Source organism: Drosophila serrata, unplaced genomic scaffold (genome assembly GCF_035046125.1).
Source record: "Drosophila serrata isolate PLE 108 unplaced genomic scaffold, ASM3504612v1 contig_349, whole genome shotgun sequence".
Classification (NCBI taxonomy): domain Eukaryota; kingdom Metazoa; phylum Arthropoda; class Insecta; order Diptera; family Drosophilidae; genus Drosophila; species Drosophila serrata.
Window position 1 is genome coordinate 168,026 of NW_028257247.1, and position 27,877 is coordinate 195,902.

Below are 27,877 nucleotides of genomic sequence, written 5' to 3' on the forward strand. Positions count from 1 at the left end.
TTTCAGACTGCCATCTTTTATTTTTATAGAGTTTCGATTTTAGCTTCATGAAAACATGACTGTCATCTTATAAAAAAAATGTTATTCTTTTGAAGTCAAAGTACTTTTCTGTTGTTTTAGTAGAGAAAATTTAATTCGAAATTCCCCAAAATTTATCTTTGTTCATCTCCCTAAACGTTACACAAAAATTATCGAAACTTCAGGTACGGCAACCCAATCAACTTGCTGCAAATTGTTTGCATCGTGTGTTTCTAGCTTTAGAATAGAATAGAATAGAATAGAATCGGACAGGAAAGGATTTTTCGTACTGAAGGGAAGGGACACATGTTTTTTAAAGAAAATATATTCTTGGTACGAAATGAAGAATATTTTTTTCTTTGTAAATCCTTTTTTTATATGTATGTATGTACATATATGTATGTAAGTACTACTTACGATGCAGTGGCGTAGAGTGCCTGTTGGGGCCCCGTATACAAAAATTATCGAAACTTCAGGTACGGCAACCCAAATAATTTTTAAAAATCCAATGTACTGGAAAAAAACTAAAAAAAAAGCGAATGTATGTGCCGTTTTATCACAACAAAAAATTATTAAAAAAATAAAATCCATATATGGCTTTATATACGGTAGATATTGGAAGAATAAAATCGGAAAATACAGCATAGGCTAGGAATCTATTTCTGCTCATGTATTTATTATAAACTTGACCTTTAAGGTACACTTAACCTCTAAGGACTGCAACTTCTAATTTCGTTACCAAATTCATGTTTCTTTGCAGACCTGGACGCCTTGGAATACCAACAAAATAACTAGTAGACCGACTACCAAAAGATGCGCAACAAATATTGGTGCTTCCAGCACAAATGTACATGTAGCAGGTGTTCAGGGTACACAGAATGTTCATTGTCTAATAATTTGCATTTTAATAGCCGCATCTGTCTTAAAGTAACAACTATTTTTATATTAAAGAACATACAAATCGTTTTTCCATTAACTTGTCGGTGTCTATTCTGTTATGTTGTAAAGCATTGGCTTAACATGTTCAATAAATTATTAAGAGGTTCTCAATGAGTTTTTATTTGATTTATTTACTTATACCCCTCCTCCAGGCAGAGATAGCGTCCCCACCCTCCGCGACACCCTCTGACTCACTGCTATTATTGGGAAGTCGGCCCTAAGTTATCAGGTGAAACTGTTGCCATCGTCCCATGAAAACGTTTGACTCCTGGGTGCATAGAGCTTTAACTAGCCAACAGAATTTTGTTTTCGCCAGCTGAATTTTCAGTTCGATAGCTTTCCACTGACAGCGTAATGCAAACAAAAAATGATATCTCATACTTGGGGGTAGTGGAACAGGCAACGCCCGAGCTCTCTAGCTCAAAACGCAGATATCGTGCAAAAAAGATATCATGCCGAAATTTGAGCGAACGCCTGCCTTAACCCCAAGGCACATTTTTCACTAAGTACCGGCGTCTAAGCCCTTAATATTTGTAAATATTAGCAGATTTGCTGATATCTTTAGCTTGATATCGTGTCGACTATAAAAGGTATAGAGCAAGTCGCTTCGTCTGCGCGAGTTAGTTCATTTGTCATGACCGACCAACACTTGATAGTTGCCAAAATCGTGGCCATTGTGGTGCTGCTGCTGGTCACCCTGGTGTTCTGCTTTATTCCCTATCTCCTGGATCGCTTCTACAAGTGGACGTCCCGGCCCCAGAGCGATGCTCGCGAGTTCAAGGTGGTCCTGTGCCTGCTGAACTTTGGCGGCGGTGTCCTTATAGCCACCACCTTCATCCATATGCTGCCCGAGGTAGTGGAGGTGGTGAGTGCACTGCAGGATTGCCGAATGCTAGTACCCACGCCGTTTGGTCTGCCAGAGGTGCTGCTATGCACAGGCTTCTATCTAATGTACTGCATCGAGGAAATTATGCACTTCGTAGTGCGACGCCGTCAGCAACGCAATCGCCAGCTTATGGTGGGTGTTTTGGAGACGGACGGTGCCCAGCCGAAAGAGCTTGTTGTTGAGATAGAGCAACCGGAGAAGCCAAAGGAGCAGCCCGCAGAACCCAACTGGCTTCGCGGCCTGGGAATCATTGTGGCTCTGTCCCTCCATGAACTTTTCGGCGGCATGGCCATTGGCCTGGAGATGAGTGTCAGCACCGTGTGGTTTATGTGCGGCGCCATTGCAGTTCACAAACTCGTCCTGGCCTTCTGTATAGGCATGGAGATCATGATGGCTCATACCCGGTGGCTGCTTGCGGTCGTCTATCTACTCGTCTTCTCGGTAGTAACACCCATTGGAGTGGGAATCGGGATCGCGGTCAGCGAGTCCTCTGCAGCAAATCAACCAAGCACGGTCTCTGGAATTCTGCAGGGCCTGGCCTGCGGCACTCTGATCTACGTGGTCTTCTTCGAGATTGTGGCCAAGAACCATGCCGGCCTGCGGGTCCTGCTGTCCTCGGTGGTGGGATTCGTTCTAATGTTTGGTCTCCAGATAGCAAGTAAGTAATTGATCGCATTTTCATATCAGGATTGAAGTGAACTCACTAATTGCTTTTACTTTTCCAGTTGGAGAGGCCAAGGGCAAGAGCAACTATGTCTGTCCTTAGATGAAATTCGAAAACTGATCCTTTCTTGGCTTTGACTTGCAAACAAGGCGAAGCAGAAAGCCAACACTTTCTTCGATGAAGAAATTGATTGATTTAAGCAAAGTAAGCTCTAAGTATGAAAATATAAACAATATCCAAGTGTTTTAAGTATTCCAAAAAAAGAAATTTTGAATAATAAATAAAGAGCACTACAGATTATCTTCAGAAGGGTAATTTGGGTCCTTTAATCCTCTTTTAGTCCAAGTCCTTCTGCTGAAACTTTAAATTAAATTGGCTTCCTACGTCTTACCATAATTATATAATTACAAATATGATCGATGACCTTCTGCCATAGTCTTATCCTTGTTAAATGCTTTTCGGTATGCCGAACAGTGGCCATCGTGACTCTGCAGGCTCTTGCTTTAGCTATCCTGTTTGAGACGGAGTTTAAAGAGGATATTGATAACGTTTTCGAGGAATACCGTAGGATGACGAGAGAACTAAACAAAGTTATCTGAGCAGGCGTTCCGTAGGAGGAGGAGTGAGATCCGATTCTCAATTGCCGGTCCTTTACTTTAGTTAGTTGCCTTATATTAAATATAGCTTTTTAATTATACTTTCGCGGTTATCCTTTCAGTCCAGAACACGTCAGTTAAGAAAAGTTTAGAAGAATCCAAAACACACTGTTCCCTGTGGGTACCGGGCTTCAAAGTCATCAGATGAAATTATCGTCTTCATCTAATGATAACGAAGAAACGACAATGGACAATGGCTTTAGCTGTCATTAGGAAGAAAATATTGCCTTAAGCCAGCTGAAATTTCAGTCCGAAAACTTTTACTGACAGCGTAATACAGGAAAGCCAAATGACTGACGCAACGGCGACTAGTGCTTTCTGGGAAGGAAGACAGTGTATTCAATCATAATGTCAGGGTTGTATGAAATAAAATGGAAATTCTGAAATAACAAATAAATGCTCATTTCTCTGGGTAGATAAAAATTATTATTATTATATAGTATTATGGATTCTCCCCTTACCTAACAAAGATTATTTGTTGTTACATTAAATCCTACATAGTTCAGTAACTTTGCGGCGAGACTTCCCAAAACCGAAAATATAAATCGAGTTCTGTACAAGAAAATTATAATAGTTTACCTGAATCCAATCATGCTATTTCTTCAATACTGCAATAGTTCTTTGAACCTAAAAATAAAATCAACTTTGTTTACACCAAGTGATATTAATTAAAAATGTGAATTACATCGATCCAAAGCTCCATTTCAATTTGGCTTCGAATGTTGGACATATGTACATATACTGAAACTGGATAAAAAAAGTAGATCACTGCGTTAGTAAATAAGAATTTGCAAGGTTAACCTGTACAAAATTTCCGGTGTTGAGCTTTCCGTTGGAATTTTACACATCCTTTGAGAAACAGGCTCATAAATTACATATGCGTCATTGTAGATCTCCTCAGCATTGAATCTCCTCATAACGATAAACAGAGTGCAATATTTTTCCAACGAACAGTAATGCAGAGGAATATCAAAGATATTTTTACTTTACACAGAATTCTTAATTATTAGTTTAATTTAAGTTTAAGTTAAATAATTTCTACTCACTAGTCAAGTAGATTGTTAACTAGAAAGCAATAACCAACTGCTAGCTCATCATGCGTATCCCCGCAGTCTAAAAAACCTAACCCATGCACGCTTGACCTAATATCTTAATCCTTCTTTACGTTTGCAGCAAATCTGCTTAATAGTTACAAGAAGATCTTGGATGATCTTGAATGACAGAAGTCGCGTAATAAATTGCTTCCAAAATAATTTACGGACAACCCCATCTTATGGCTCGGCTGTCGTGTGAAGTAAAAGCCACCTGTCCACGAGACCGAGGGTGGAGATAACTACTATGTATGTACTATTGAGATAGCGAAGGCTGTCCATTGTCTGGGCCGCTTTGCGCTGTGTATCCGCATATCAATCAGCGATCCGATTCCAGAAACCGTCCGTTAATTTACGACTCGCAATATAAACCATTGGTGGTCGCGGGTCCGACCAAGCTCAGTCGTTGCTCGAAGCTCACAACGGGAGGATGACCGACACAGTGGAGGTGTCAACCGATAGCCATGGTCTGCTCGTGGCCAAAATAGTCGCCATGGTAGTGCTTGTGGTGATTACCGTACTCTGCGGCAGCCTGCCGTACATCCTCGACCGTTGGTTGGAGTGGACCAAGAAGAGTCCGGAGGAGACCCGTGCGTCGGCGGTGGTGCGCTGCCTGCTTTTCTTCGGGGGCGGCGTGCTAATCTGCACCACCTTCCTGCACATGCTGCCGGAGGTGATCGAGGTGGTGAATGCACTGCAGCACTGCGGAATGCTTGCAGTGACGCCCTTCGCCCTGCCCGAGATGCTGCTCTGCACCGGCTTTTTCCTGATGTACGTCTTGGATGAGCTAATGACGGCGTTCGTGCGCCGTCACCAGCAGAAGCTTAGCCGGAAGGAGTCAGTTGCCAGCGGGGCCTTCGCGAGGGGACACGGCATACGGCACAGTGTCCTGCTAAAGGGGAAGGAGACGGCAAAAGATGAGGTAGTGGTTGTGGAATCTCAGGCAGTGAGCGATCACCACGAGCACGGGCACGGACACTCACATTTGCCAGTGCCATCTGGTGAAGGATCCTCGGCACGGGGACTGGGTATTATTCTGGCATTGTCCCTGCACGAGCTTTTCGAGGGAATGGCCATCGGTTTGGAGAATAGCGTGAGCACGGTTTGGTTCATGTTCGGCGCGGTGGCCGCTCACAAGCTGGTCTTGGCGTTCTGCGTGGGCATGGAGCTCTTGGTGGCTCGAACCCGCGGCTCTCTGGCCATTGTGTATTTGGTGACATTCTCGATCGTCACGCCCATAGGTATTGGGGTGGGTCTTGGCATAAGTCAGCAGGTGGTGGCGGGTCAGCCCAGTCTGCCCTCGGGAGTTCTCCAAGGCATTGCTTGCGGGACCCTGCTTTACGTGGTATTCTTCGAGATTCTCACTGAAAGCCACGCCGGTTGGCGAGCTCTCATTTCGGCCCTGGCTGGTTTCAGTCTCATGTTCGGACTGCAAATTCTGTGTAAGTGATCATCGCAATAATGGTAAATTAATCTGCTGATTCACCATTTTCCCTTTCTTCTACAGCTGACGAAGCGGAAGGTGATGACAGTCTGTCTTGTTCCTAGACCACCTGGAGAAGCACCATCCTGACTGAACTCATTTCGTCTCTGTCTTTATATTGTTATTTAAGTATGTATTTGTGGATGAATAAATTTATGAAGCATTCTTGGATCCTACGCTCCACATACGCTCCATAAATGCGAAGTTGTACTTTTTCTACTAAAATTTCGACCGCTCCAATGGCAGCTATGTATGTACATATGTATGTATGTACATACATACATATGTATGTATGTATATGATATAGTTGTCTGATCCGTCCCGTTTCAACGTACATACATATCCATATAAATATGTACATATGTATGTATATATTACGATACTAATGATAAATCAGACAACTATCTATCTGAAAAGATTCATTCAGATACTTTAAAATTGAAGGACTAGTTTGGGTAGACGGATGGACGTACGGACAAACAGATGGATATGGCTAGATCGACCCCCTGCTCATTACTTTGCAAACTTCTGAATAAAATTATATATAAGAGTATAGAAAAAGTTCACTGTTAGACAACAAGACATAAAAATAGAAACACACACACTCTAAGATACATTTATAAATATTTAATTAAAAATAAGAAGCGATTCCATGATATGATAATTCAAAACAATATGAAAATTCGCTAATATGTCCCATCAATTTACCCGCGAAACTAAGTCTATCAAACAGCTGACTTCGTTCGTGTATCAACACTATCGTTTTAGTATTAGTAGAGACATTGAACGAAGGGGCTATAATTTGATATGCAATTTTCTAAATATTTCGAAATGTTAAAATTTGTTTTTTCGGATACAAATTTAATTAATTCAATTCAATATCATGCAATTAAGTCTCAACTTTATTCTGCAGAATATATACCACATCAAATTAAAGCTAAACTGCTAAAGCTATCTCCGCCAGCTATTCTGATATGTTTTTATTCTAGCCCTGGCCGTATCCTTTTAATTCGCGCGTTGTCTGATGGCGTTGCCAGATTACATGGGGCCCTTGTTTTAGGTCTGGCAGCTTCTTTCTGTTACAATTGGGCGCGGTATTATTGAGGGATTTAATTTTGATTTTAAAAAACTAAAATTTACTGCATTGATGAAAATAAACAATTGATAATAAAATACTAATAGAACTTAACAATATACATATGTTTGTATGTAATGATTTGTGATGTCTCAATTGTGCAGCCTTAGATGTTGCCCAAATTTCATATAAAAATTTTGAAAACAGTTCGAGTCAAAAAAAAAGTAAACGTAAAAGAATTTATTGGGAAATTTTTTTAATTTCTTAAACTGTATAATACTCAACGCTAGTGAGGCGTATTTTTGATGTGAAAGTGTTTTATTGGCATTTGTTTTTATAGAACCATTCGCTAGACCACTGAGCAAGCATTTGCATCCAAAAAATAATAAACAGAGAACTGCAATGCGAATCTTCGGAAAAACTCTCGCTCGCTGAGCACTTTCACCACACTCCTCCCACAGTCGTGCATCGCGCCTTCCGGCGCTCTCTCCCGCATTCGAAAAGCTTTCCACGAGAAGAACGAGGGGAGGCAAAAGCTGCAAAAGCGAAACGGAGATCCGAAGATGCGAAGATCCCTAAAGCTCGGGCAGGCAAGGCCTCTTGAATGGCACAGAATTTCCACCAGTTGCGAGCGGACCTCTGCACGGAGTGGAACAAAATCAGAAAGGCAAAGAGTACAGTCCGCGGAAATCGTTCAATTAATAGAAAGCAAGAAAATACATATATAGTTTCCCCCATATATACCCTATATATATCGCCTGTATATATACGAGCCCCGTATGTATGTATCAGTGTACCAAAAGTTGTTATACATAAAATAAATTGCGAAAGAAAGAAATACCATTATCACCTAAAAATAGTGGCCGACTCTCAAAGGAATATCAATTTTAATAATAACGAAACCAAACCAAACGACGTGAGCGAACCAACTATATAGTACCATAGCCGCCAGATCGCACGCACGCACGCATGTTCGAGTTAAAGGCCTAAACCGCAACGAGGACCCCAACCGAAGGTAGCGAACCCTACTGACTCCCCGAGTGCGTGCCACCGAAAGATGACTGTCACTCGCCTTAAGACTCTGACGCTGCTCGTGTGCGCTCTGCTGGCACTGAGTTTTCCCGGATATGTCAACTGCGCCAACAGCAACAACAACAAGAAAGGATCCCAGCCAGCGGCGCCGCTCGAGCCTGAGGCGGTCATCGAGGAGGTCAATGCCAAGCAGCTGGAGAAGCTCTTGGCCGACAAGGATTACGTTGCGGTTTTCTGGTGTAAGTTGAGCTTAAATTTAGAATCTGAGTGTGTGAATCCTACATGCGCGTGTATGCCAGAGTGGAGCAAGTAACGAGCTGTCCCGGCAACCGACTCGAAATAGTAACAGAAGCAGAAGCCATATTATATAAATTTTCGCTAGTGAAAATTCTAAAAATTCCCATACAAATGAAAATATGTGAAAAATTTGTTGCTCGAAATCCGTCCGAGATTTTCATTTGGTTAATTTTTTTTTTATATATTTTTCTCTTTTTATATTCCTCTCAGGCAGCCCCTCGTCTATATATCTTTTGATGGTGGGCAATCTTTGCGTTCTGTTTATGAGTAGAGAAATCTCTTTTGCTCTTTCGTCCGTTGTCCGTCGTCCGTCGTCCGTCGATCGTCGCCGTCGCCGTCGCCTTTGAATCCGCTGCAGCTTTTTATATATCTTTGGTTTCTCGCTTTTTGGCGCAAACTTTTGGCACAGAAAGTAGCAGGCACTTCTTCCCTTCCAGTTGGCAACCGATTTACTGACCTTTTTAATTTGTTTCAAAACACTCTTATATGTATATTGTACATATATACATATACGCCGATCTGCGGTGATCTATTTTTGGGTCAAAAATAAAATGGTTCCCCAGTGCCATCCGCTGAGTTATTCATCGAAAAAAGTCGTATAAACAAATTGCTAATAGCTAATGAATATATGTATATTATTTCTTAATTACCTTGAACTTACGTATGATTCTAAGCCGATTTCCCCTTCGCTGAAGTTAATATACACGACAAGATATATTTCTATATACACACCATTTTACCTAGTCCCCAATGTGTTTATATATGTTTCGTTAACATTGGCGGCAATTCCAAAAATAATTATTGACAATGAAAATATTATAAATCCAAAAGCCTTAAGTCCAATGCCAAAATAATAAGCTACTCGTAAGAAAAAATGGAATGGAATTATATTAAATAACTTTATATCCATCAAGTAAACTGTATTTATAAAATTCGCTTCGGATTTCCTTAAGCAGTTAGCTAACAATTTAGCATCTGCATCTGTTCCATGTATCTGGTGGCTACTTAGAATCCGTAAATATTATTATTACTTTTCAATCATTGAAAGACCCCTCAAATGGATAGACAAATAAATTATGGCTCGGTGTTTATTAGGATTTCCTGGCGGTTAAATACGAAAAAGAATATACAGAGAGATCGGGGCAAGCACTGGTTTTTTGTCTGGCGCAATTCATTTCCCTAATAGTGGCTGCATGAATTTTATGAATTAATTTAGAATTTGTAGTATATTTGTTGGCAGTTGCTGTTGCATTAATAGCACCGAATTGCTCTGGCTTGGCTGTCATTTCATTCATTTATTCAGCCTTATTTCGCTCAGGGCAGGCCGATGATGCATCCTGCGTCTACTATATTAATGAATAATCTCTTGGGCATTCGGTTTGGCAGAGCCAGGGGTTTGAATTTGGATTTAAATGTGATTTTTGCGTCTGCCTTGGCTGGCGTCATGCGGCAGCCGCAGTTGCTGGCTGTCAATTGATGTTGGTATCTCAATTCGATCTGATCGCGTATCCAAAACACTAACATGCCCCGCTTCTACGATTTCAGATGCGCGCAGCTGTGTGACCTGTGATAAGGTTTTAGCGGAACTCGAGAAAATCGACGATGACACCGACTCCTTCGGTGTGGACTTTGTGAAGATCAACGACAAACGACTAGCCAAACAGTATGGCATTAAGAATTTCCCAGCCCTCACCTACTTCAGGTAGGTAGCACCCCTCGGTACCGCTGCCGCAAGACCTAACCGATCCCGAATTCGATCCAATCTCAGGGAGAAGGAGCCCATCATCTACGATGGCGACCTCATGGACGAGGAGGGAGTGCTCGACTTCCTCACCTCTCTGGAGGCCATGGATCTGCCCGATCGCATCGAGGAGGTCAATGCCAAGATATTGCAGAAGATCATCGAGGATACCGACTTCGTAGCCGTCCTGTTCTGTAAGTCTGCCCGAACCTGGCTTTCTCACACTGATTTCTTTGAAATTTCACCACTCCCATCACGTCTATTGGCGGTGATTTGACATGATGATGTTCTATTTTAAAGCAGTTGCAGTTTTTAGCGAACACAAACAGTTTAGCTCTCTTGTGACTAAAAATCATACAACTAGGTATAGCCTACAACCATATTTACCTGTACTGTATATTCTGTAAAGCTAGTACTTATGCGTATGTCTGTATCTATCTCTATATATACGTATATTACTTGTGACTAACCAAAGCGAAATGGCGGCCAACTTAACTCTCTATGTGTCTCTATATAAACAATTCTCTTCCGGCGGTACTTGTCCCCTTTCTAAGCCAATTTACATACGCGACATTTATCAATGAATTGTATATTTTATCGAACGACTACAGGTCCAGATCATGAAACATGCCCGCCCAGGGTTATGGGTAAGTTTTCCGTGAATAAATATCGGGATATTTTCTGTCTTGCCTTCTCCATCTAATTACCCCACTTTGAAACTCTGTTTCCCAACAAAATAATTTGTTCACATCGTTTTATCCCTCCCCCACACCATTTTAATGCAATTCTCCCGATTCCAGTAATCCACAAAACAAGATGCGATATATATGTGTATATATTTGGCTACATAACCCTTATAACCGAATAATTCATGGAACCATTTGGGCAAATTTGGCGGGTTACTAGAAGTTAAAGTTCCTTTCTAAAAGCAAGCGGTTTCTGTATCTTCGATTTCCATTCAAGTCGATATCATGGCAAGGGAATATGTATATATATAGTAATTCTTAGTAATTTTAGTTAGAAAGGCACATTTTGCATTCGCTGTCGTCCGAGCTAGACACATATGTATGTATATTACGTATACGTATAATAATAAACATTACAGCAGCAGAGACAGTGCAGATGAATGTCTGGGCTCGGCGCCAGGTTATGTTTTTGTCCCCATGGCATCTCCTCCTCAACAATCCTAGAAATCTTGACCCCAGCACTATGACTTGGACGGGTGCGCTTAGGTCATTGAAGAATGCAGAATATATTATGATTATTATTTTAAGCAACCGTGGCATCTGAGGAGACTTGAAAACTCTGATGATCGACCGAGTGAGAATATAGAACAATGAAAGGAATTTACCTATATTGAAACCCATAAATCGAATGCCGAAAGTTCGCAGAATCAGTGCGTTTTGTATATATGTATGTACATATATATGTACCTATGACAACATATACGCCGATATGTCTTGGCCAACAACAAAGTGTAGAGGATTTATTTATTTATTTATTTGTCGAATGCCATCTCTTTCCGACACAGCCACCTACAATTTTGGTGATAAAAATAGAAACTCAAGCAGTTGGTCGGTCGGCCAACAAAATAATTTTTTGCCTCTCTGGCTGTTGATGCTGCTGCTGCTGTTATTTTTGCTTAATTCTGAAACAACTAACTATAGAGTGGGCATCCACATGCCAGCGAGAACACACATGAGTATCCGAGTATCTGTAGTATCCGCCACATTATCTACACATAGGTATTTTTATCAAACGCAGACGGCATACAAGCTCTGTTATGCATAGATACGAACAGCATGTAGGTGAGACAGGACATGAAATTTTGGCCCATTGTCTCGCTCCTCCTCCGCGCCCACCTCCACCTCCGCCTCCGCCTCCGTCCATCCACTTGAGTTCGATTGAGTTTCTATCCATTCAGCGCCAGCGAAGGGAGGCGGAGGCTGCGGGCGGACAGACAGCACTTTTAATTGCTTTTGCATATGGCAATTCGTCAACACGGCACATGCACGGCCACGCCCAGCGCCAGCCGGCGATGCTTGGTTATGGGCAGCTCTTTAGTTGTCGCGGCCAATGCACATTTACATAATGTGTGTGGTTCGAATACCCACACATGTCCCCCTGCAGCTCTATAACTGTATAACTATATAATTATATATGTGCGATGCACTTTCCCGACTGACTTGCACTATTTTTAGTTAAATGCAACATTTGCCCATGTCTGCACCAGAGCCAAAATTCGGACAGACCGTCAGCGGCAGAGTCGTAGCACCATAATCGTGTTTAATTCTCTATTCTATTCTATTATAAATATACGTTTGTATGTATCTATGCATATATCTGCAGTAAATTATGAGTTAAATGTGTGCGAGCGAATGTGTGCTTTGGCCTTGTCGCCTTGGCGACTCCCACTCGACTGGGGCCCGCAAAAGAGATCGTACTCGAGGCTGAGTGTGAAAATTACGGATATTTATGTCACTGTTTAGCAGAGTTTTCCTTTATAGAGGAGTATAGCAAGTTTACTGCACTTTCCCGCAGATGTGGTGTTGTGATAGGTGGCCACAAACTTCGCAGCATGTGGCTCATTTGCCACTTACAAGTTCACCAACAAATCCCCACAGAAACACATATTACGTATACGCAGCGTCGGCAGGGAAGCTTTCGAAAAAGAGTGTGGCAAGCGAAAGAGATAAATAATTGAAAATAGGATAGGAGACTAAGCGAAAGGAAGGAGAGAGCTTTTTGGGAATATACTGAATCTTTCGAGCGTTTCACCACTTTTCAGTTTCGCCTGAGAGCGCGGCTGTGGCACCAAGAGATGCGTATGCATTGCAACAGGTTGCACGCAGACAGATGGGGATGCTGTAAACAAAAATTGTGTAAATAACCGAATCGCCTGGGGTACATATTGGGTAACACTGCAGCCGAATGGCATTCCATGGCCCTTGCATGCATCTGCCTTCGTCTGAGACGACTCTGTATTAACCCCGCAACTTACAGCCGCACGTAATGTAATCCGTGAATGCTCTACCTATCCGTGACACCAAACCCCGTCCTGTACTATGATACTCCTCCGTCTCCCGTGCGGTTTCCTCTGTTGTCGGCCGAACCTAATAATCTATTGTTTGCCTGATTCTATGCCAACCAACAATCTATCCACCGATCGCCAGATAAACAGCAATGCCGCAAGTGCGCGAAGGCCTTGCAGGAGCTGGAGAATATTGACGACGAGGCCGATCAGCTTGGCATCGGATTTGTGAAAATACACGACGAGGCCTTGGCCGACGAATACAATCTGGGCAATCTGCCAGCGCTGGTCTACTACCGTCATCAGACTCCGATCATATACGAAGGTACTGCCATTGCACACCCCATTTAACTCAGAACCACCACTGCCAGCCCACAAAATCAAATTCAATTTCAACCTCAGACAGACCAACAGCATACATCAATCCCATGCACAGGTCGATATTCAATTAGCTAACATCGGAATTGTGTCTCTAGGTGAACTCCAGCGCGAGGAGGATGTCTTGGAGTGGTTGGTGCAGAATAAGTCGACTGGGGATGAGGATGACGTGATTGAGGACGTCACCTCCAAGACGCTGTCGACGCTGATTAGCAATATCGACAACCTGGTTGTGCTTTTCTGTATGTAGAGGGAATATTTGTCAGCGGAGAGGACGTGATACAATAACCGAATGATATCAATCTGCAGATGATCATGGAAACGACGATTCGATGACCGTGTTGGAGGAGCTAGAGCAAATCGACGACGACTGCGACAAGCATGGCATTCAGTTTGTGAAAATTGATGATGCCAAGGCAGCAGGCGATTACGGAATCGATTCGGTACGACTTGGCCCCAGTTCGAGAGCAGTTGAATCGCCTTTTGACGCATATTATTCGCCCTGCAGATTCCGGCAATTGTTTACTTTGAAAAAGAAATTCCAAACGTGTACGACGGCGATCTCATGGACGAGGAACAGATTCTGAAATGGTTGCTGGGGCAGTTGGAACGGGATGAGATCGAGGATGTCACTGACGAAATGCTCGACACAATGATCAAAGAGGGACGCGTCATTGCAGTGCTGTTTTGTAAATATTCCATACATATACCCATAGAGCCTAAGCAGTCGCCCCCATTTTGCTCACAAGCTGTTTTCCAGACGACAACAACGACAAGAAGTCCCAGAAAGTCCTCGAAGAGCTCGAGAATATCGACGACGAGTGCGACGCGTTGGGTATTACTTTCGTGAAGATCGACAATCCCGAGGAGGCCGTCGAATATGGCATCAATAAAGTTCCTAAACTGATATACTTTGAAAAAGGCATTCCAACTATTTACGAAGGCAATCTGGAGGATGAGGAGAAGCTCCTGAAATGGCTTACAGAGCAAACGAGTTCCGATCAAATCGAGGACATTACCGACGAAATGTTGGATTTGATCATTGAGAAAATGCCACACGTAGCTGTTCTGTTCTGTAAGTGATTTCAGATCCCACACCATGACTTTGTGCCGGGAACGCTGCACACTCGACTCCCAATCTCTGTAGATATTGTAAAGCCAACTTGGTGTTGTATCTCTGGGTGTGTCTGAGTGTCTGCATTCGTAAATGTAACAATCTGCCGACTTTTCAGTGTGCTTTATCAGTAATAATTTTCAAAAGCGCTTTTAAAAACTAATTTACTGGAACTAAACCCTGAACTAGTAGATCTTTTCTTTGTTTTTTTTTTTATGCCAAGGTTAGCTTGACCTTTCAGAGAGAAGTTCGTATGTTCCCAAGTTACAAGTTGAGCAAAACCTCAGTTTGTTGGTTTATTTCTCGTTAGCTTCCTATTTGAGCCATAATTATTTAACTAACTTCCATAAATTACTTTCACAGACGACAAAGACCAAAAGAAATCACAGAAAATCCTCGCAGAATTGGAAAACATTGACGATGAGTGCGATCAGAACGATATTGCTTTTGTCAAGATCGATGATGACAAGGAGGCCAAAGAATGGGGCATTGATGATATACCCTCGATTGTACTCTTTGAACGTGGCATTCCACACATCTACGAGGGTGATCTGATGAAAGAGGATGAGCTGCTTGGCTGGTTGGTGCATCAGAAGCGCTACTCCGAAATTCCCGAAGTCACTGATGAGATGAAGGACAAGTTGGTCGAGAACACCGAGCACTTGGCGGTTATTTTCTGTAAGTACCTCATAAGTCAATAAAGGCTATCACAATCACTAATCCTAATTTGTTGCCCACAGACGACAAGGACGACAAGCAGGACATGCGCATCCTGAACGAACTGGAGAACATTGACGATGAGCTGGAGAAGGAGGGAATCGTCATTGTGCGCATTGACAACGCCGCCGAGGCCAAGGAGTACGGTCTCGACCACTTGCCCGCTCTCATCTACTTCGAGAACAAGATCCCGGCCCTCTACGAGGGTGACCTTATGAACGAGGACGAGGTGCTGGAGTGGTTGCTGGTGCAGAAGAAGACAGCTACAATTGAGGAGGTCACCGATGAAATCCTGGTCAATCTGATCAATGAGCACGAATATGTAGTGGTCTTCTTCACCGGTCCATGCGAGCCTGGCGAGACCTGTGACCATACTCTAAATGCCCTGGAAAGCATCGACGATGAATTGGACGAGGCTGGCATCATTTTCGTTACCACTGAGGATACCGGAGTTGCCAAGAAATACAATGTCAAGACTTATCCACGCCTGGTGTTCTTCAGAAACCGTGACCCCCTGCATTTCACTGGTGACCTAGACGATGAGGATGAAGTGCTGGCCTGGATCACGGACGATGAAACCCTTGAAATTCCCGGAAAAATCGAGGAGGTCAATGTGAAGATGCTGGATAAGATTTTGGCCGAGAACGATCACGTTGTCGTGTTCTTCTGTAAGAAAATTAATTAATGAATTGTGTTTTGAAGGTCTAAAACTAATATCGATTCGATATTATATTGTACTTACAGATGCCGAGGGTGATAAGAAGGCCCAGAAGATCCTGAACGAGCTGGAGAACATCGATGATGAGTGCGAGGAAAAAGACATTGACTTTGTAAAGACATCAGACGATGATATTGATAAGGAATACGATCTGCCCGGTCTGCCGGCACTTGCATTTTATAGACATAAGTTTAGAACAATTTACACCGGTGAGTAATCCCAAAGATTGATTATAATTCAGAAATCTTTGGGATCAATTCAAACCGACATTGAAGAAATGCTTTTTTGATCTCAGTTTAGTAATCATATGCTTTTTTTATATCCTTAAGGTGACCTGATGAAGGAAGAGGAAATTCTTGAGTGGGTTATTGACTTGCACGAGTCTACTGCTGATGTCATTGAGTCTGTTGATCGCAAGACCCTGCAAGTCCTAATTAACGATGTTGAACACCTGGCTGTGTTCTTCTGTAAGTACTAAGGATTGCATCCATAAAAGGACTTTACTTACGATACACTTCAATTCGCTTAGATGACGATGAATGCGAATCGTGCTCAGACATCTTGGAGGAGCTGGAGAACATTGACGATGACACCGATAAGCACGGCATTCAGTTTGTGAAATCGAATGACGTTAAGTTGGCCCATGAAATCGGCATTTTCGCATTCCCAGCTTTGGTCTACTACGAGACGGGCGTCCCGATCATGTATGATGGTGAGTGATATTTAAGGATATATGTACATCAGATACCTCTAAGTTGGTTGCTTCTCTCCCCTAGGTAATCTCAAAAACGAAAACCGTGTGCTGCAGTGGTTAATCAATCAAAAGAGTAAGCCGTTTTGTTTAAAATGTTTTCTCTGCTTTCTAACTCACGCTCATAAGCCAAACTCTCGAAGCAAAATCAGTTGAGCCGCAGAAAAGCGGTTCCAGAAATCCCACCGAATTGCTACATCCAATTATCATATACCCGATTATATTGCTCAATATATATAAACCGAACGTAATGCAAATTTTCGATATAGGCAACGATGACGGTGCGAGTGATGAAAAAATTGTTAAATTACGCTATCCCAAGGAAAGCGATGAGGATAAGAGGGAAAGATTGAAGCGTCTGCAGAATGCGATTCGAAAAGAAAGACTACGAGCAAAGAGACGGGAAGATGACGATGACGGGGATGAAGAAGACGATGCAGAGGGGGATGATGGGAGAGATGATGACGATGAAGAAGATGACGAAGAGAACGGGAGAGCTATAGACGACGATGAAGACGGGGATGATGATGAGGAGGAAGATGAAGATGAAGAAAATGAGGATGAGGAAAATGGGGAGGATGAAAACGATGACGAAGAAGATGAGGATGAGGATAATGGTGATGATGAAAATGATGACGAAGAAGATGAGGATGAAGAAAATGGGGATGAAGAGGACGATAAAGACGCGAAAGATGATGATGAGGATGATGATGAAGATGAGGAGAATGAAGATAAAAATGACGATGACGAAGATGATGAGGATGAGGATGACAATGAAAATACAAATGGTGATGACAAGGATGAAGATGAGAATGAAGATGAGGATGAAGATGAGAATGAAGATGAGGATGAAGATGAGGATGAAGATGAGGATAAAGATGAAGGTAAAGATGAGGATGAAGATGAAGATAAAGATAAAGATGAGGATGATGAAGACGAGGACGAAGATACAAATGATGATGAGAAGGATGAAGAAGATAATGAAGATGAGGAGGATGAAGATGAAGAGGATGAGGATGAGGAGGATGAAAATGAGGAGAAGGATAAGGATGAAGATGATGATGATGATACAAAAGGAAAGGATGAGGATGAGGAAGACGAAGACAATGGGGATGAGAATGACGAAGAGAAAGACGACGATGACGAAAACAATGACAAAGACGATGACGATGAAGATGAAGACGACGAGGAAATGGATCTTAAAAGTAAACCAAAATATAGGCATACTGCCAAGGGGCGAACGATACATCGCCTTGCTGACCTTTGCTCGGGTCGGCTAATAGACGAAATAGGTAATTCTTGAATGTGAGTTGCTCTCGCAGCATTAACTGAAGTTGTTCAATGTTGGTCCCCCCGACCGAAAATCCAATCCCACTCCCGTCCCACCTTGCACTATGAACTTCACCAAACACTCTTAATTTCGATTACAATTCATGCTATTGTCTATCTACAGACTTGGGGAAAAGGAATTCAAATAGAAATGCATTTAATCAAGGTAACAACCGATAACATTTCTTTCGATTTGACTGTGCTCAAGGCTTTTGTGCTAAAGCAAATCTCATGTGCGGAAGACACTCAATCAGAAATAGTAGAGTCAAGCCATTTACATCTGCACATATTAATAACCCCAGCCTAAAGCCTATGTCTTCTGTGTTTGATCCCGTCGAATGTTTGAACCCAATCCCCAAGCGTTAACCTATTTAGTGGCTAAGTGTTAAAACCGATGGTACATCAAAGGGAAAAGTTGAGAAAAATGAAAAAAAAAAAACTAAAACCATAGCTGACACAATGTTTGAAATTATTTGAACAAGGCCAAAATTACATATACGAGTCCTTTTTTATTTTGGAAAACGTAACTGTTCTGACAAATGACAATGGAAAATGTGTTAATACCTATTTTGTTTGATTTACATTTTATCTTTAAGTAATCCGTATGTTTGTTTAATTATATTAATTAATAACGATCCTGCTGTGCCTTAGAAAATATTTAAGCATATAAACAATACAAAAGAACCGAAAATTTGGTCCAGTGAAGCGCCGAGGGCTTCACTGACACCGCAAAAACATACTACCCCGTGGGCCTAACTCTGATATCGAATATGTTAATGTATGAAATAGAATCAATCCGAATCTTGTACTTGTACAGTCAGCAGCATCAAAAGCATTTTGTCAGTTATTAGTTTTGATATATATATAGATCTATTTTACAAATTATACTCAAACAATTCAAGTATCTTCCATTCATAAAGCACGCTTTTTACTCTAGAACAAAGAAACTTTTTCGAGTCTGAAAACAATTGAAATCGAACCGGAAATCGTACTAACTGCTCTCTTTCCTTCTCTCTGTGGCTATGTCGGAGTTGTTGAAGAAAAGTACTGAAAGCCAGTTAACGACTTTTATTCTTAGTTCTCGCCTACAACGATGCACTCTTGTTTAAACGTTTTTGATAACTTATCGTAACGAACCTTCTGTTGATAGTAAACCGAAATATAATACAAAAAAAATCTTTAAAACTAAACAATCTGACAAAATGTTTTTGTTTGTTTGCTCACACACAGATGACGAATGTTTCTATGTTGGATTGGGCCACGACGGCCATTCAGCTAAGCGCGGCAACAATTACGTGCCCAACGATTACAAACCATTCCAATGCTGTCCAACCAAATTGGAGAAGTCAACGAAAGTTCCTAAGATGACGGCCCAGCGCATCGGACACAGCGAAGGCGATCAGGGCAAGCGTTCGGTGGGCAGCGGCGGTAACTTCCAGTTCGCCAGCTCGGCCACCTCAGCGCCAGCCGGCAAGTCGGCCAGCAAGCCGCCAGTTCAGGCCAAGAAGCCGGCAGCCAAGGCCACCAAGCCCTCTAAGGCCGCAAAGGACAACGACGACGATGATGATGACGATGAGGATGATGACGATGACAAGCCCCTGGTCAAGGTGTCCTACGCCAACAAGCGCTCCGGAGGCAGCAACAAGCCGCAGGCTGGAAAGAAACCAGTGGCCAACAACGACGACGAAGAGTCCCAGGAGGAGAAGGTGTCCAAGCAGAAGTCGTCCAAGAAGTCCGGGAAGCTGAATGTGAAGACCGGTACGTAGTCGCCTCGGACCATCGGACTAGACCCCGTAGTCAGCTAGTCGTAGTGGAAACAAGCCAAGACACAGATCATTTCCAGTCAGACTCACCTGTCCTGTAACTGCTCATTTTTGCTGTTGTTGTGCCCATACTCAGACACGTACAGACACACGCACAAATTGGTCATTACCTTATTTGTTTATTTCTCTTCTCTTTTCTCTCTCTTTTTGTGTCTTGCAGGCGTTAATTTTTTCCAAAATCGACTAAAAAATTTGTATGACCTCATTTTTCAGGATATCTCTCTGTGGGAGTAAGGCAACAATTTAACTGAGTGTGTGGAAAAGCACAGACAGTTAAATGGTGATTGTATGATTGAATGATATGCCATACTAAGTAGCACGTTGTCAACCGATAAACCAAATGTCAAAATATCAGAATACCAAATACCAAAAGCAACCCAAAACTCTATAGCCACCAAAAAGAACCTTCAATGACAGGTTCCTTAAACTAAATCTACATCTCTGTGTGACTGCCAAAGACAACTAAGAAAACCAACCGAATATTCGAATTCGTATGGCTGTGTATAGGTCCTTCCCCCACTAACCTCCAAGTCTATACTTAGCCGGGGAACGGGGGCCTGGGCTCTACTACATTTTGAATATATTCAATATACATCCTCGGTGCCTGATCAGATCACATAGTCCACACACCTTTCTTAGCCGCTGAACACTGCTCGCAGTTCCACGTTGAAAAGCAGAGTCCGACGAGCAACTCAAGAAACTTTTGATAATGAACGATGGAAAAGAAAAACTTACTAACTTCAATTTCGTTGATATTTTCGCTTAAACTATTTTCAAGGGGGAGGCTGCGTCTCGAAGCCGACCCAGATCTATAACTAAACTAAACACACACATTTGTTGCATTTTGTCAACGGATTTCAACAAACTTTGTTCAAACTAAAAGCAATTACTTCAACAACAACAAACTATAAAACTTCTGAGAACTTTCACTTGTATATTTATCCAGCAAATCTTTGTTATTAACAAATCAATCGCAAATTGTCTATTGTCAATAACAACAACTTCAGCCTTTTTGATACTACTTCTTTTTGTCACAATATACAATTTACATTTACGTCGTAAGTCTAATTTTAACAAGAGCCAAAGCAACCAACTCAAACGACCGGACACACGGAAAATATTTTTTGAAACAATTTACACTCGACAGTGCACAACTGTCAGCCAACTGTCAAACTATCAACCAACGTGCAACGACGAGAGCTGTCAACTATTTTCTTAATAACCTCGTACAGAGCAGCCATAGTCAATATATACTATTTTGTAATATAAGCTTGTTGTCAAAGGTGTTGCAGCACACTTAATTTTGTTGTGAATTTATGGAAACGAAAGTCCATTTCTCGCTGAACAATGGCCTCGCATTCTATGTAGCCTGCCATTTTGTTTTATTTGTTTTCTTCTGAGAGCGATACCCGTACCGCTCGCTGTTGTTTTTGTTATCGGTATGGACCTGTACCGAATTATATATCTCTATGATCACCTATGTTTTCTTAAGCTATAGTCTACCACTCTACACGCAATTGTAACTAAATCCAAACTTTATGTAAACAATTTTTGTTGAACAGCAGCTGTTAAGTCAAGAACAAGCGAATGTATTTTTATCAAGCCAATTTTCAAATTGTAAGAATCAAATGCAAATCAAAGCAAAAGCAAAAGCAAAAGCAAAAGCACAAGCACTTTTTTGTAAACCAAACTTCACTATAAAATTGTAAGAACATGAAATAAAAACCATCCAAATCAATAATTAGGATCTCTTATTTCTAACAAAATTTCAAATAATTTCAAACATTAAAACACAATGTGTATAATATATATTTCCTGAAGATATATTATGACCACTATACGTATGTTCTTTTTTAAACAAATTTAAACAAATGCTTATTGTGAGTCATAGGCTAATAATTATGGCCTGGTGGGTCTTGGCCAAATTCCAATTTTCAATATTTATATTTATTCGTGAAAAGCAGCAAAAACAAAGCGATTTTTTTGTGTATATATATTCACAAAATGAATCCTGATGATTGATTGACAAACTGCAGCCAACAGGTATGTGCCATCAATTGGATAACACGGAACCAGGGAATTCTGTTGAAACAAATCTAACAAATTAATTTCCTTATATCTATGACACACATATAGGCAACATTGCAAGCAATCAAGACGTCTTCAACTGGATACTGGAGCAGAAGGCCGACCAAAGCATTCAGCTAATTGATCGGGAGCAACTCTTCGAGTTCATAGGCACCAAAGACTTTTTAGCGGTTGTGTTTTGTAAGTATAATGGACGCTCAGGACGTGCTTAAGGTACAGGTTATAAAGACATCCAGGAAGTGTTTCATAAACTAAGTAGTCTTAAATGGCGCCCACTAAAAACTGTAACTGCCGCCCAACAACACATGCAAAATTCAATCAATAGTCCATAAGATAACTCTTAGACTCCCTTGTGGCTATCTGCATTAACGCCTCTGATAACATTCCCTCTATTTCAGACAAGGATGACGACCCCGACTCACCCCGAGTGCTGAGACACATCGAACTGATCGACGACGAAGCCGCCGAATATGGCATTCACATAGTGAAAATGCACGACAAGCTAATGGCCAAGAAGTACGGCTACAGGAATCCCCCGGGACTAACCTATTTCCGCAAGGGGAAGTACATCAACTACGATGGCGACATTGATGACGAGGAGGAGGTGCTCGACTGGCTGACTAGCCCGGCCAACATGGAGATGACCGATCACATCGAGCAGGTCAACCGCAAGATGTTCGAGAAGATCCGCAAGAACTCAGACTACGTGGCGGTGATATTCTGTAAGTTCCCATAGAGCCCAGGTGAAGCCCAGGCTGACAGTTAACTAAACCCCCAGACAGCGACGAGTGTAAGCAGTGTCCTCGCGTCCTGGCCGAGGTGGAGCACATAGACGATGAGGCGGACAAGGCGGGCATCGACTTCGTCAAGATCGACGACAAGCAAATGGCCAAGGAGTATGGAGTCTTTGCTCTGCCGGCCATTGTCTTTTTCAAGCCGACGTCCAAGGAGCCAGTTATCTATGCCGGTAGGACGCTCCATTCCAGATAGTTCGATGTCAGAAACAACTTCTGCTCCTCCTTCCAGGTGATCTTTACGAAGAAGAACAGATCCTCACTTGGTTAATCACGCAAAAGGACCCAAGTGGAGATGTTATCGAAGATCTTGAAGGCGAACGACTCGTTCAGCTAATTGAAGAGTCTGGCTCCATTGCCGTGTATTTCTGTAAGTTTTCAGCACAGGTAGCAGTCTCTGCTGGCGAATACTCTTAAGCTATGAGGCAATCGAAGGTATTAGGTGCTGCAATCGGTTTGGTGATTTCAATTTCCACAAAAAACAATGTCCAAACAATGTTGATGTTCTGTTTTCGTTCATCCTGAAAGGAATACATTCAAATTTAAAAGAAAAATTGCATCACGAAAATCGTTAACACTCTGTACCATTTGTCAAAAATGCACTTTGTGGAATTGACAATCACGCTTTTGCGCAAACAGTTTGCAGCGAACTCTGTGTAATTGTAGTTAACCATCTAGGTTTTAAGTTATTTTAGGCTTATAAGCTCTGTGTATCTAACCCAAAAAGACTTTGTTTATATTTCTATTTACGACTGCGCTCTCTGAACTATCAAACCGAACCACACAAAACCAAAACGTAGGGAACAAGACAAAGTGCGACATTTGCAATTCCAAAGCGGCGCGCAAGGCGCGTCTGAAAAAGGAGCGCGATCAGCACCAGCAGGAGGGCGGAGCCGCCAGCGCCGCTGCCGCCTTCGGCAGTGAGGCGGATCCTTCCGAGGCGGCTGCTGGCGGGGCGGATGGGTCGCCAGCGGCCTCGGATGCACCGTCTGCGCCAGCAGGTGCATCTGCACCACCGGACGCATCGGCTGGAAAGCAAGAAGATGGTAGTGCATCATCTTTCCAAATAGAAGTCGTGCAACTGGAATGAGTCCAAGAATGTTTTTCCACATAACCCAGCACCACCAGAAACACACCACGCATCCACATCCGCCTTGTAAAGTGAACGTACAAACCTCCATAAGTGATCCGGCGTAGCGAAATCCAGTCTCCCCCTCTATCTCATTGTTTCTCTGGTTTCTCTCTGTTTCTCAGTGACTCCCGAAACCTTCTCTAGACTCTCTCTATCTCTTCACTATGCACTTCCAGTCGTACCCTATGCTCGATTCTGTGCTTTGTGTTGCTTGTTGTGTACTACGTAATAGTCTGGTCCACTGAAACTTACTCACACATCATCACCAACTCTGCTGATTCCACGTGTGCTCGTCCAGTAATCATGGAGATTTTTAAGTTTCGATGAAGGACACGAGCGTGCCGTGGAGTCAGGACTTATGTATTGTATCTTAGCTGCACAATCTGCCATATTCCCAATGTCAATGTCAACTCTTGCTGTTACTCTGCCTTACATATAAACGTTTAGTGCTTGTCGTAGAACCCTATATATCACCGTTTCCCGTGTGTATTGTGAGTGTTGAATAATGTGTGTAATCCAACCTTGACTGTCAGATGCGGACGGCTGCGAGCAGTGCACCAAGGTACTAGAGGAGCTGGAGAACATTGACGACGACTGCGACAAGCATGGCATAACCTTCGTGAAGACCAGAGACTTCTCCGTGGCCGATGGCTATGGAGTGCACGAGTACCCGGCTCTGGTCTACTTTGAGGGTGGAATACCCAATGTCTTTGAGGGTACGCAAGTCCCATTTCAGTCCCTTTTAGTCTTAGTAATCTATTTTTTGGGCAGGCGAACTCAGCGAAGAGGAGGAGGTGCTTCAGTGGTTGATCACACAGAAGACCGAGGATCGCATCGAACTTATAACCCGCCAAATGCTTGAGACCATGGTGGAGGAGACGCAGTACCTGGCCGTGTACTTCTGTGAGTAGCTTAATCTGTCAAATGTCTCCCAGAAGCACCTACTCATGATCTCACACATTCTGAATTATTGTTATTGTATCTGTATCCCCGACCCCAACACTCCATCGAACACAATCCACAAAACTTTCCCTGACTTAAAAATCTGAACCGAACCTGAACCCGAACGTACCACCCTCAGTGCCGCCTGAGCGCAAGGGAAAGCAACCCGCTTTCTGCCGCAGTTTCTGCTCTCCCTCTAGTCTTAAAGAAAGCAACCTGACCACCACCACCAAATCCACAAAACACTCATCCAGTCAATTCGTACAAAACTACATCTCACGTAAAAGAAAACGTATCGCAAAACAAGGTATTCGTATTCCGTATTTCGTGTGCACACCACCGACTGCGCATGTTTGATTGAGTCCTAACTACGTCTAACCACTTTTAGGAGCTCTGTTCTATGTCCAGAAACAACTCTTGACTGCTCTTAACCAGGCTTTCCTCGTATTACGACCAAACTAAATTGTATTCATTGCGTTTAATAATGTCTTCTTCGGCAGTTGAGTAAAATCATAGAGTTCGGGCACGGATAGATCGATCGACCATATTTAATCTAATGTATTTTGCAACTCATGGAAATTTAGTTTGGACGCGAATACCTTATTTTTACGGCGTTTTCTTTGCCTCTCACAAAATCGCTAACCGACTCTCAAGCTTGCCACAAAATTTCAAATACTCACTCTACCTTATGATGTTACTTACCAAGTCGACTTATTTCATCAGACAAAATTAACTGCAACATCTGCGACCAGATATTGGAGGGTCTGGAGCTGATCGATGATGAATGCGATGTGTTCGGTATTCACATGGTGAAGATCCAGGACCCACAACTTGCCAAGCGGTATTCGATTAAGACTTTCCCGGCCTTGGTTTACTTCCGGTAAATATATTGAGTAATAACTAACTAGTATATCATGATAACCCCATAAACTGGCCCACAGCAATGGAAATCCCTTACTCTTTGAGGGTGACCTGCAGAATGAGCAGTCAGTACTGGAATGGCTTATTGATGACGACAACCGGGAGTTGGCTGATGAAATCGAGGAGGTCAACGAGCGCATGCTGGACCGTCTAATGGCCGAGTCCACTCTCTTAGTCGTTTTCTTCTGTAAGTTTTCTTCTAACGCTTACTTTTAACCCCAATCCTAAGACATTATTTCGTTAAGATGACGATGACTGTGCGGAGTGTGAGGAGATTTTGGAGGAATTAGAGGAGATCGACGGTGAAGCCGACATGTTTGGAATTGACTTTGTAAAGATTGCCAGCATCGAAGCAGCCAAGAAATACGAAATTGTCAACATACCTTCCCTGGTTTACTTCCGGTTGGTTCTCGATAAACCTTAGCTTAGCCGGACGTGTGAATTAGTCTTTGTTAATTCTAGAAAACAAGTGCCCGTGCTCTATGATGGCGATATGCATCAACACGACAAAGTCATAACCTGGCTGACCTCCCAAGACGTATTCGAAATTAAAAACGAAATCGAAGAAGTTAACCGTAAAATGCTTGACAAGCTTCTTGAGGAGAACGAGTTCTTATCAGTGTTCTTCTGTAAGTAAAATAAAGTGAATTCTAAATTGCAAATTACAGTCCAACCCCTCTCCTTAGATGAGCACAACCAACCAGACAGCTCGGCAGCTCTCGAAAAGCTCGAAAACATCGACAGCGAGACAGATAACCTGGATATAACTTTTGTTAAGATGGCCGACTCACGCTACGCCAAGAAGTGGGGAGTCACCAAACTGCCGGCAATGGTCTACTTCCGCCGGCGATTCCCCAGCATATACAGGGGTAAGTCAGGACTCCCAATGATAAAATATGAGAGCTCCACTGACATCCACATCTCATTTTCAAGGTGACCTTCTCTCCGAGGATGAGGTGCTGGAATGGCTGCGCAAGAACCGCTTCCGGCAGCCCGAGCTAAACATCTTCATGTACGCCCTGATCGCCCTGGCAGTGGCCTTTGTCATCTACACAGCCTTCCTGCTCCAGTGCTTCAAGCCAGCGCCCCCGCCACCCGTTCAGCATCCCAAGCAATCGTGAATGCGATAGGTCAGAGCACGGTAACAGTTGGAAAGAAGCACTGAAACATGTTGAATAGTTATGCAACTATCATGGACTATCATGGGTTTCGACCGGAGAGGGAACCCTTAACGAGAAAATCAATCCTAAAATGGTTATCATCACATCTCAATGTATCAATGTTCATCAATCTATCATCAAATCGTCTAAATTAGACGCCGATACAATCGACTGTGCTTGGTGGACCATTACGCAAATGTCCCAAGCTAACTAAGATCCATTGCTTTTGAAATATCTTTTGGAACAGCTTGATACTTTGGATACTTCCATATTTCATGCTCATATTTACGTCAATATAGAACTCATTTGTCTTCATACCTATGGTACTTTATAAAAATTCTAATAAAACAACAAACTCAAGTCATAGTAATTACGTTAAAGTTAAATTTAATTGCCATATAATATTGTGAAATAAATGCCAATAATAATTTTTACAGTAATTCAAGTTTAATTTACTATATACATTTTGGATATAAGGGACACAAAAAGGTATACATATTTGCTTACAGCTTTAACCTGTGTTTTTTAAGCATTTTAGAGCGGTTCTTAATAAACCATATCGACCTTTATTTTACCTAATTTTACAATATTAAATGACGACGGTACTGAAGAGAAACAAACTATGTATGGGATGCTAGTTATTCTGCTTCACTTAAATAGATTATTTGTATTTCCTTTAATATAGCTTATTTCAGCGAATGCTTACATTCATACTTATATAAAGAAAAAAATATTTTTAGAACTTAAATATTTTAATGATCATTAAGAAAATCGAAAAACTATCGAAATATTTGGCGATGGTCTTCATAAAACTCAAATAACTCCCTATTTACCACTTTTTTAGAGTACTTCCGCACAGCTCTCATTACGTGATATTGATTGACATTTTTTTAACCCAAACTCAAAACCCCTCAATTACAGTGATTTAATAGGGCGAAAGTGAGCTTAGTCAAATTATTTAACAAACTTGATCTGCATGCAACAGATGTGAAAATTGTCACCAAATTAAGTAGCTTTAATATTTATAGTTTCTTTTTTTTGTGTATGTTTATAAGTTTCTTCCTATGGGGGTATTATAGCATAAAAGGGTTTAACGT

At 42.1% G+C, this 27,877-nt stretch overlaps 3 protein-coding genes across 25 annotated transcripts; all 3 read left to right on the plus strand.

Moving 5' to 3' along the window:
* Positions 1–36: 36 nt before the first annotated feature.
* Zip42C.2 (Zinc/iron regulated transporter-related protein 42C.2) lies at positions 37–2,609 on the plus strand. The gene is made up of 3 exons (XM_086838568.1): positions 37–203; positions 495–2,501; positions 2,569–2,609. Exons 2-3 carry the CDS (start codon positions 1,592–1,594, stop codon positions 2,607–2,609), a joined length of 951 nt encoding a protein of 316 aa, XP_086694694.1. The 5' UTR covers positions 37–203; positions 495–1,591.
* A 2,045-nt stretch (positions 2,610–4,654) lies between these two features.
* On the plus strand, positions 4,655–5,941 carry Zip42C.1 (Zinc/iron regulated transporter-related protein 42C.1). The gene has a single exon (XM_086838541.1). It carries the CDS (start codon positions 4,685–4,687, stop codon positions 5,702–5,704), a length of 1,020 nt encoding a protein of 339 aa, XP_086694667.1. The 5' UTR covers positions 4,655–4,684; the 3' UTR covers positions 5,705–5,941.
* Positions 5,942–7,379: 1,438 nt separating this feature from the next.
* Positions 7,380–27,220, plus strand: hlk (hulk). 23 transcript variants are annotated; one of them, XM_086838553.1, is made up of 28 exons: positions 7,380–8,083; positions 9,687–9,843; positions 9,910–10,076; positions 10,494–10,529; positions 13,056–13,238; positions 13,390–13,533; positions 13,601–13,734; positions 13,800–13,980; positions 14,052–14,366; positions 14,769–15,083; positions 15,146–15,790; positions 15,867–16,049; positions 16,170–16,307; positions 16,370–16,552; positions 21,880–22,011; positions 22,230–22,553; positions 22,610–22,798; positions 22,858–22,995; positions 23,426–23,671; positions 24,291–24,473; positions 24,529–24,660; positions 24,839–25,006; positions 25,423–25,579; positions 25,641–25,807; positions 25,866–26,022; positions 26,083–26,249; positions 26,307–26,489; positions 26,554–27,220. In XM_086838553.1, exons 1-28 carry the CDS (start codon positions 7,870–7,872, stop codon positions 26,739–26,741), a joined length of 5,526 nt encoding a protein of 1,841 aa, XP_086694679.1. In that variant the 5' UTR covers positions 7,380–7,869; the 3' UTR covers positions 26,742–27,220. The 23 variants fall into 23 exon arrangements, 22 of the variants coding, with proteins under 22 accessions (XP_086694679.1, XP_020815470.1, XP_020815471.1 ...); XM_086838542.1 differs by lacking the exon at positions 24,839–25,006 and having other exon boundaries at positions 7,436–7,593; positions 7,673–8,083; XM_020959811.2 differs by lacking the exon at positions 24,839–25,006.
* The last annotated feature ends 657 nt before the right edge of the window (positions 27,221–27,877 follow it).

Coding starts and splice junctions, on each gene's coding strand:
- Zip42C.2 (XM_086838568.1), top strand. CDS start 1,592: ATGACCGACCAACACTTGATAGTTGCCAAAATCGTGGCCATTGTGGTG. Junction 2,502..2,568: donor GTTTGGTCTCCAGATAGCAA/GTAAGTAATTGA, acceptor TTACTTTTCCAG/TTGGAGAGGCCAAGGGCAAG.
- Zip42C.1 (XM_086838541.1), top strand. CDS start 4,685: ATGACCGACACAGTGGAGGTGTCAACCGATAGCCATGGTCTGCTCGTG.
- hlk (XM_086838553.1), top strand. CDS start 7,870: ATGACTGTCACTCGCCTTAAGACTCTGACGCTGCTCGTGTGCGCTCTG. Junction 16,553..21,879: donor CGTCCCGATCATGTATGATG/GTGAGTGATATT, acceptor ACACACATATAG/GCAACATTGCAAGCAATCAA. Junction 24,661..24,838: donor GTACCTGGCCGTGTACTTCT/GTGAGTAGCTTA, acceptor TACCACCCTCAG/TGCCGCCTGAGCGCAAGGGA.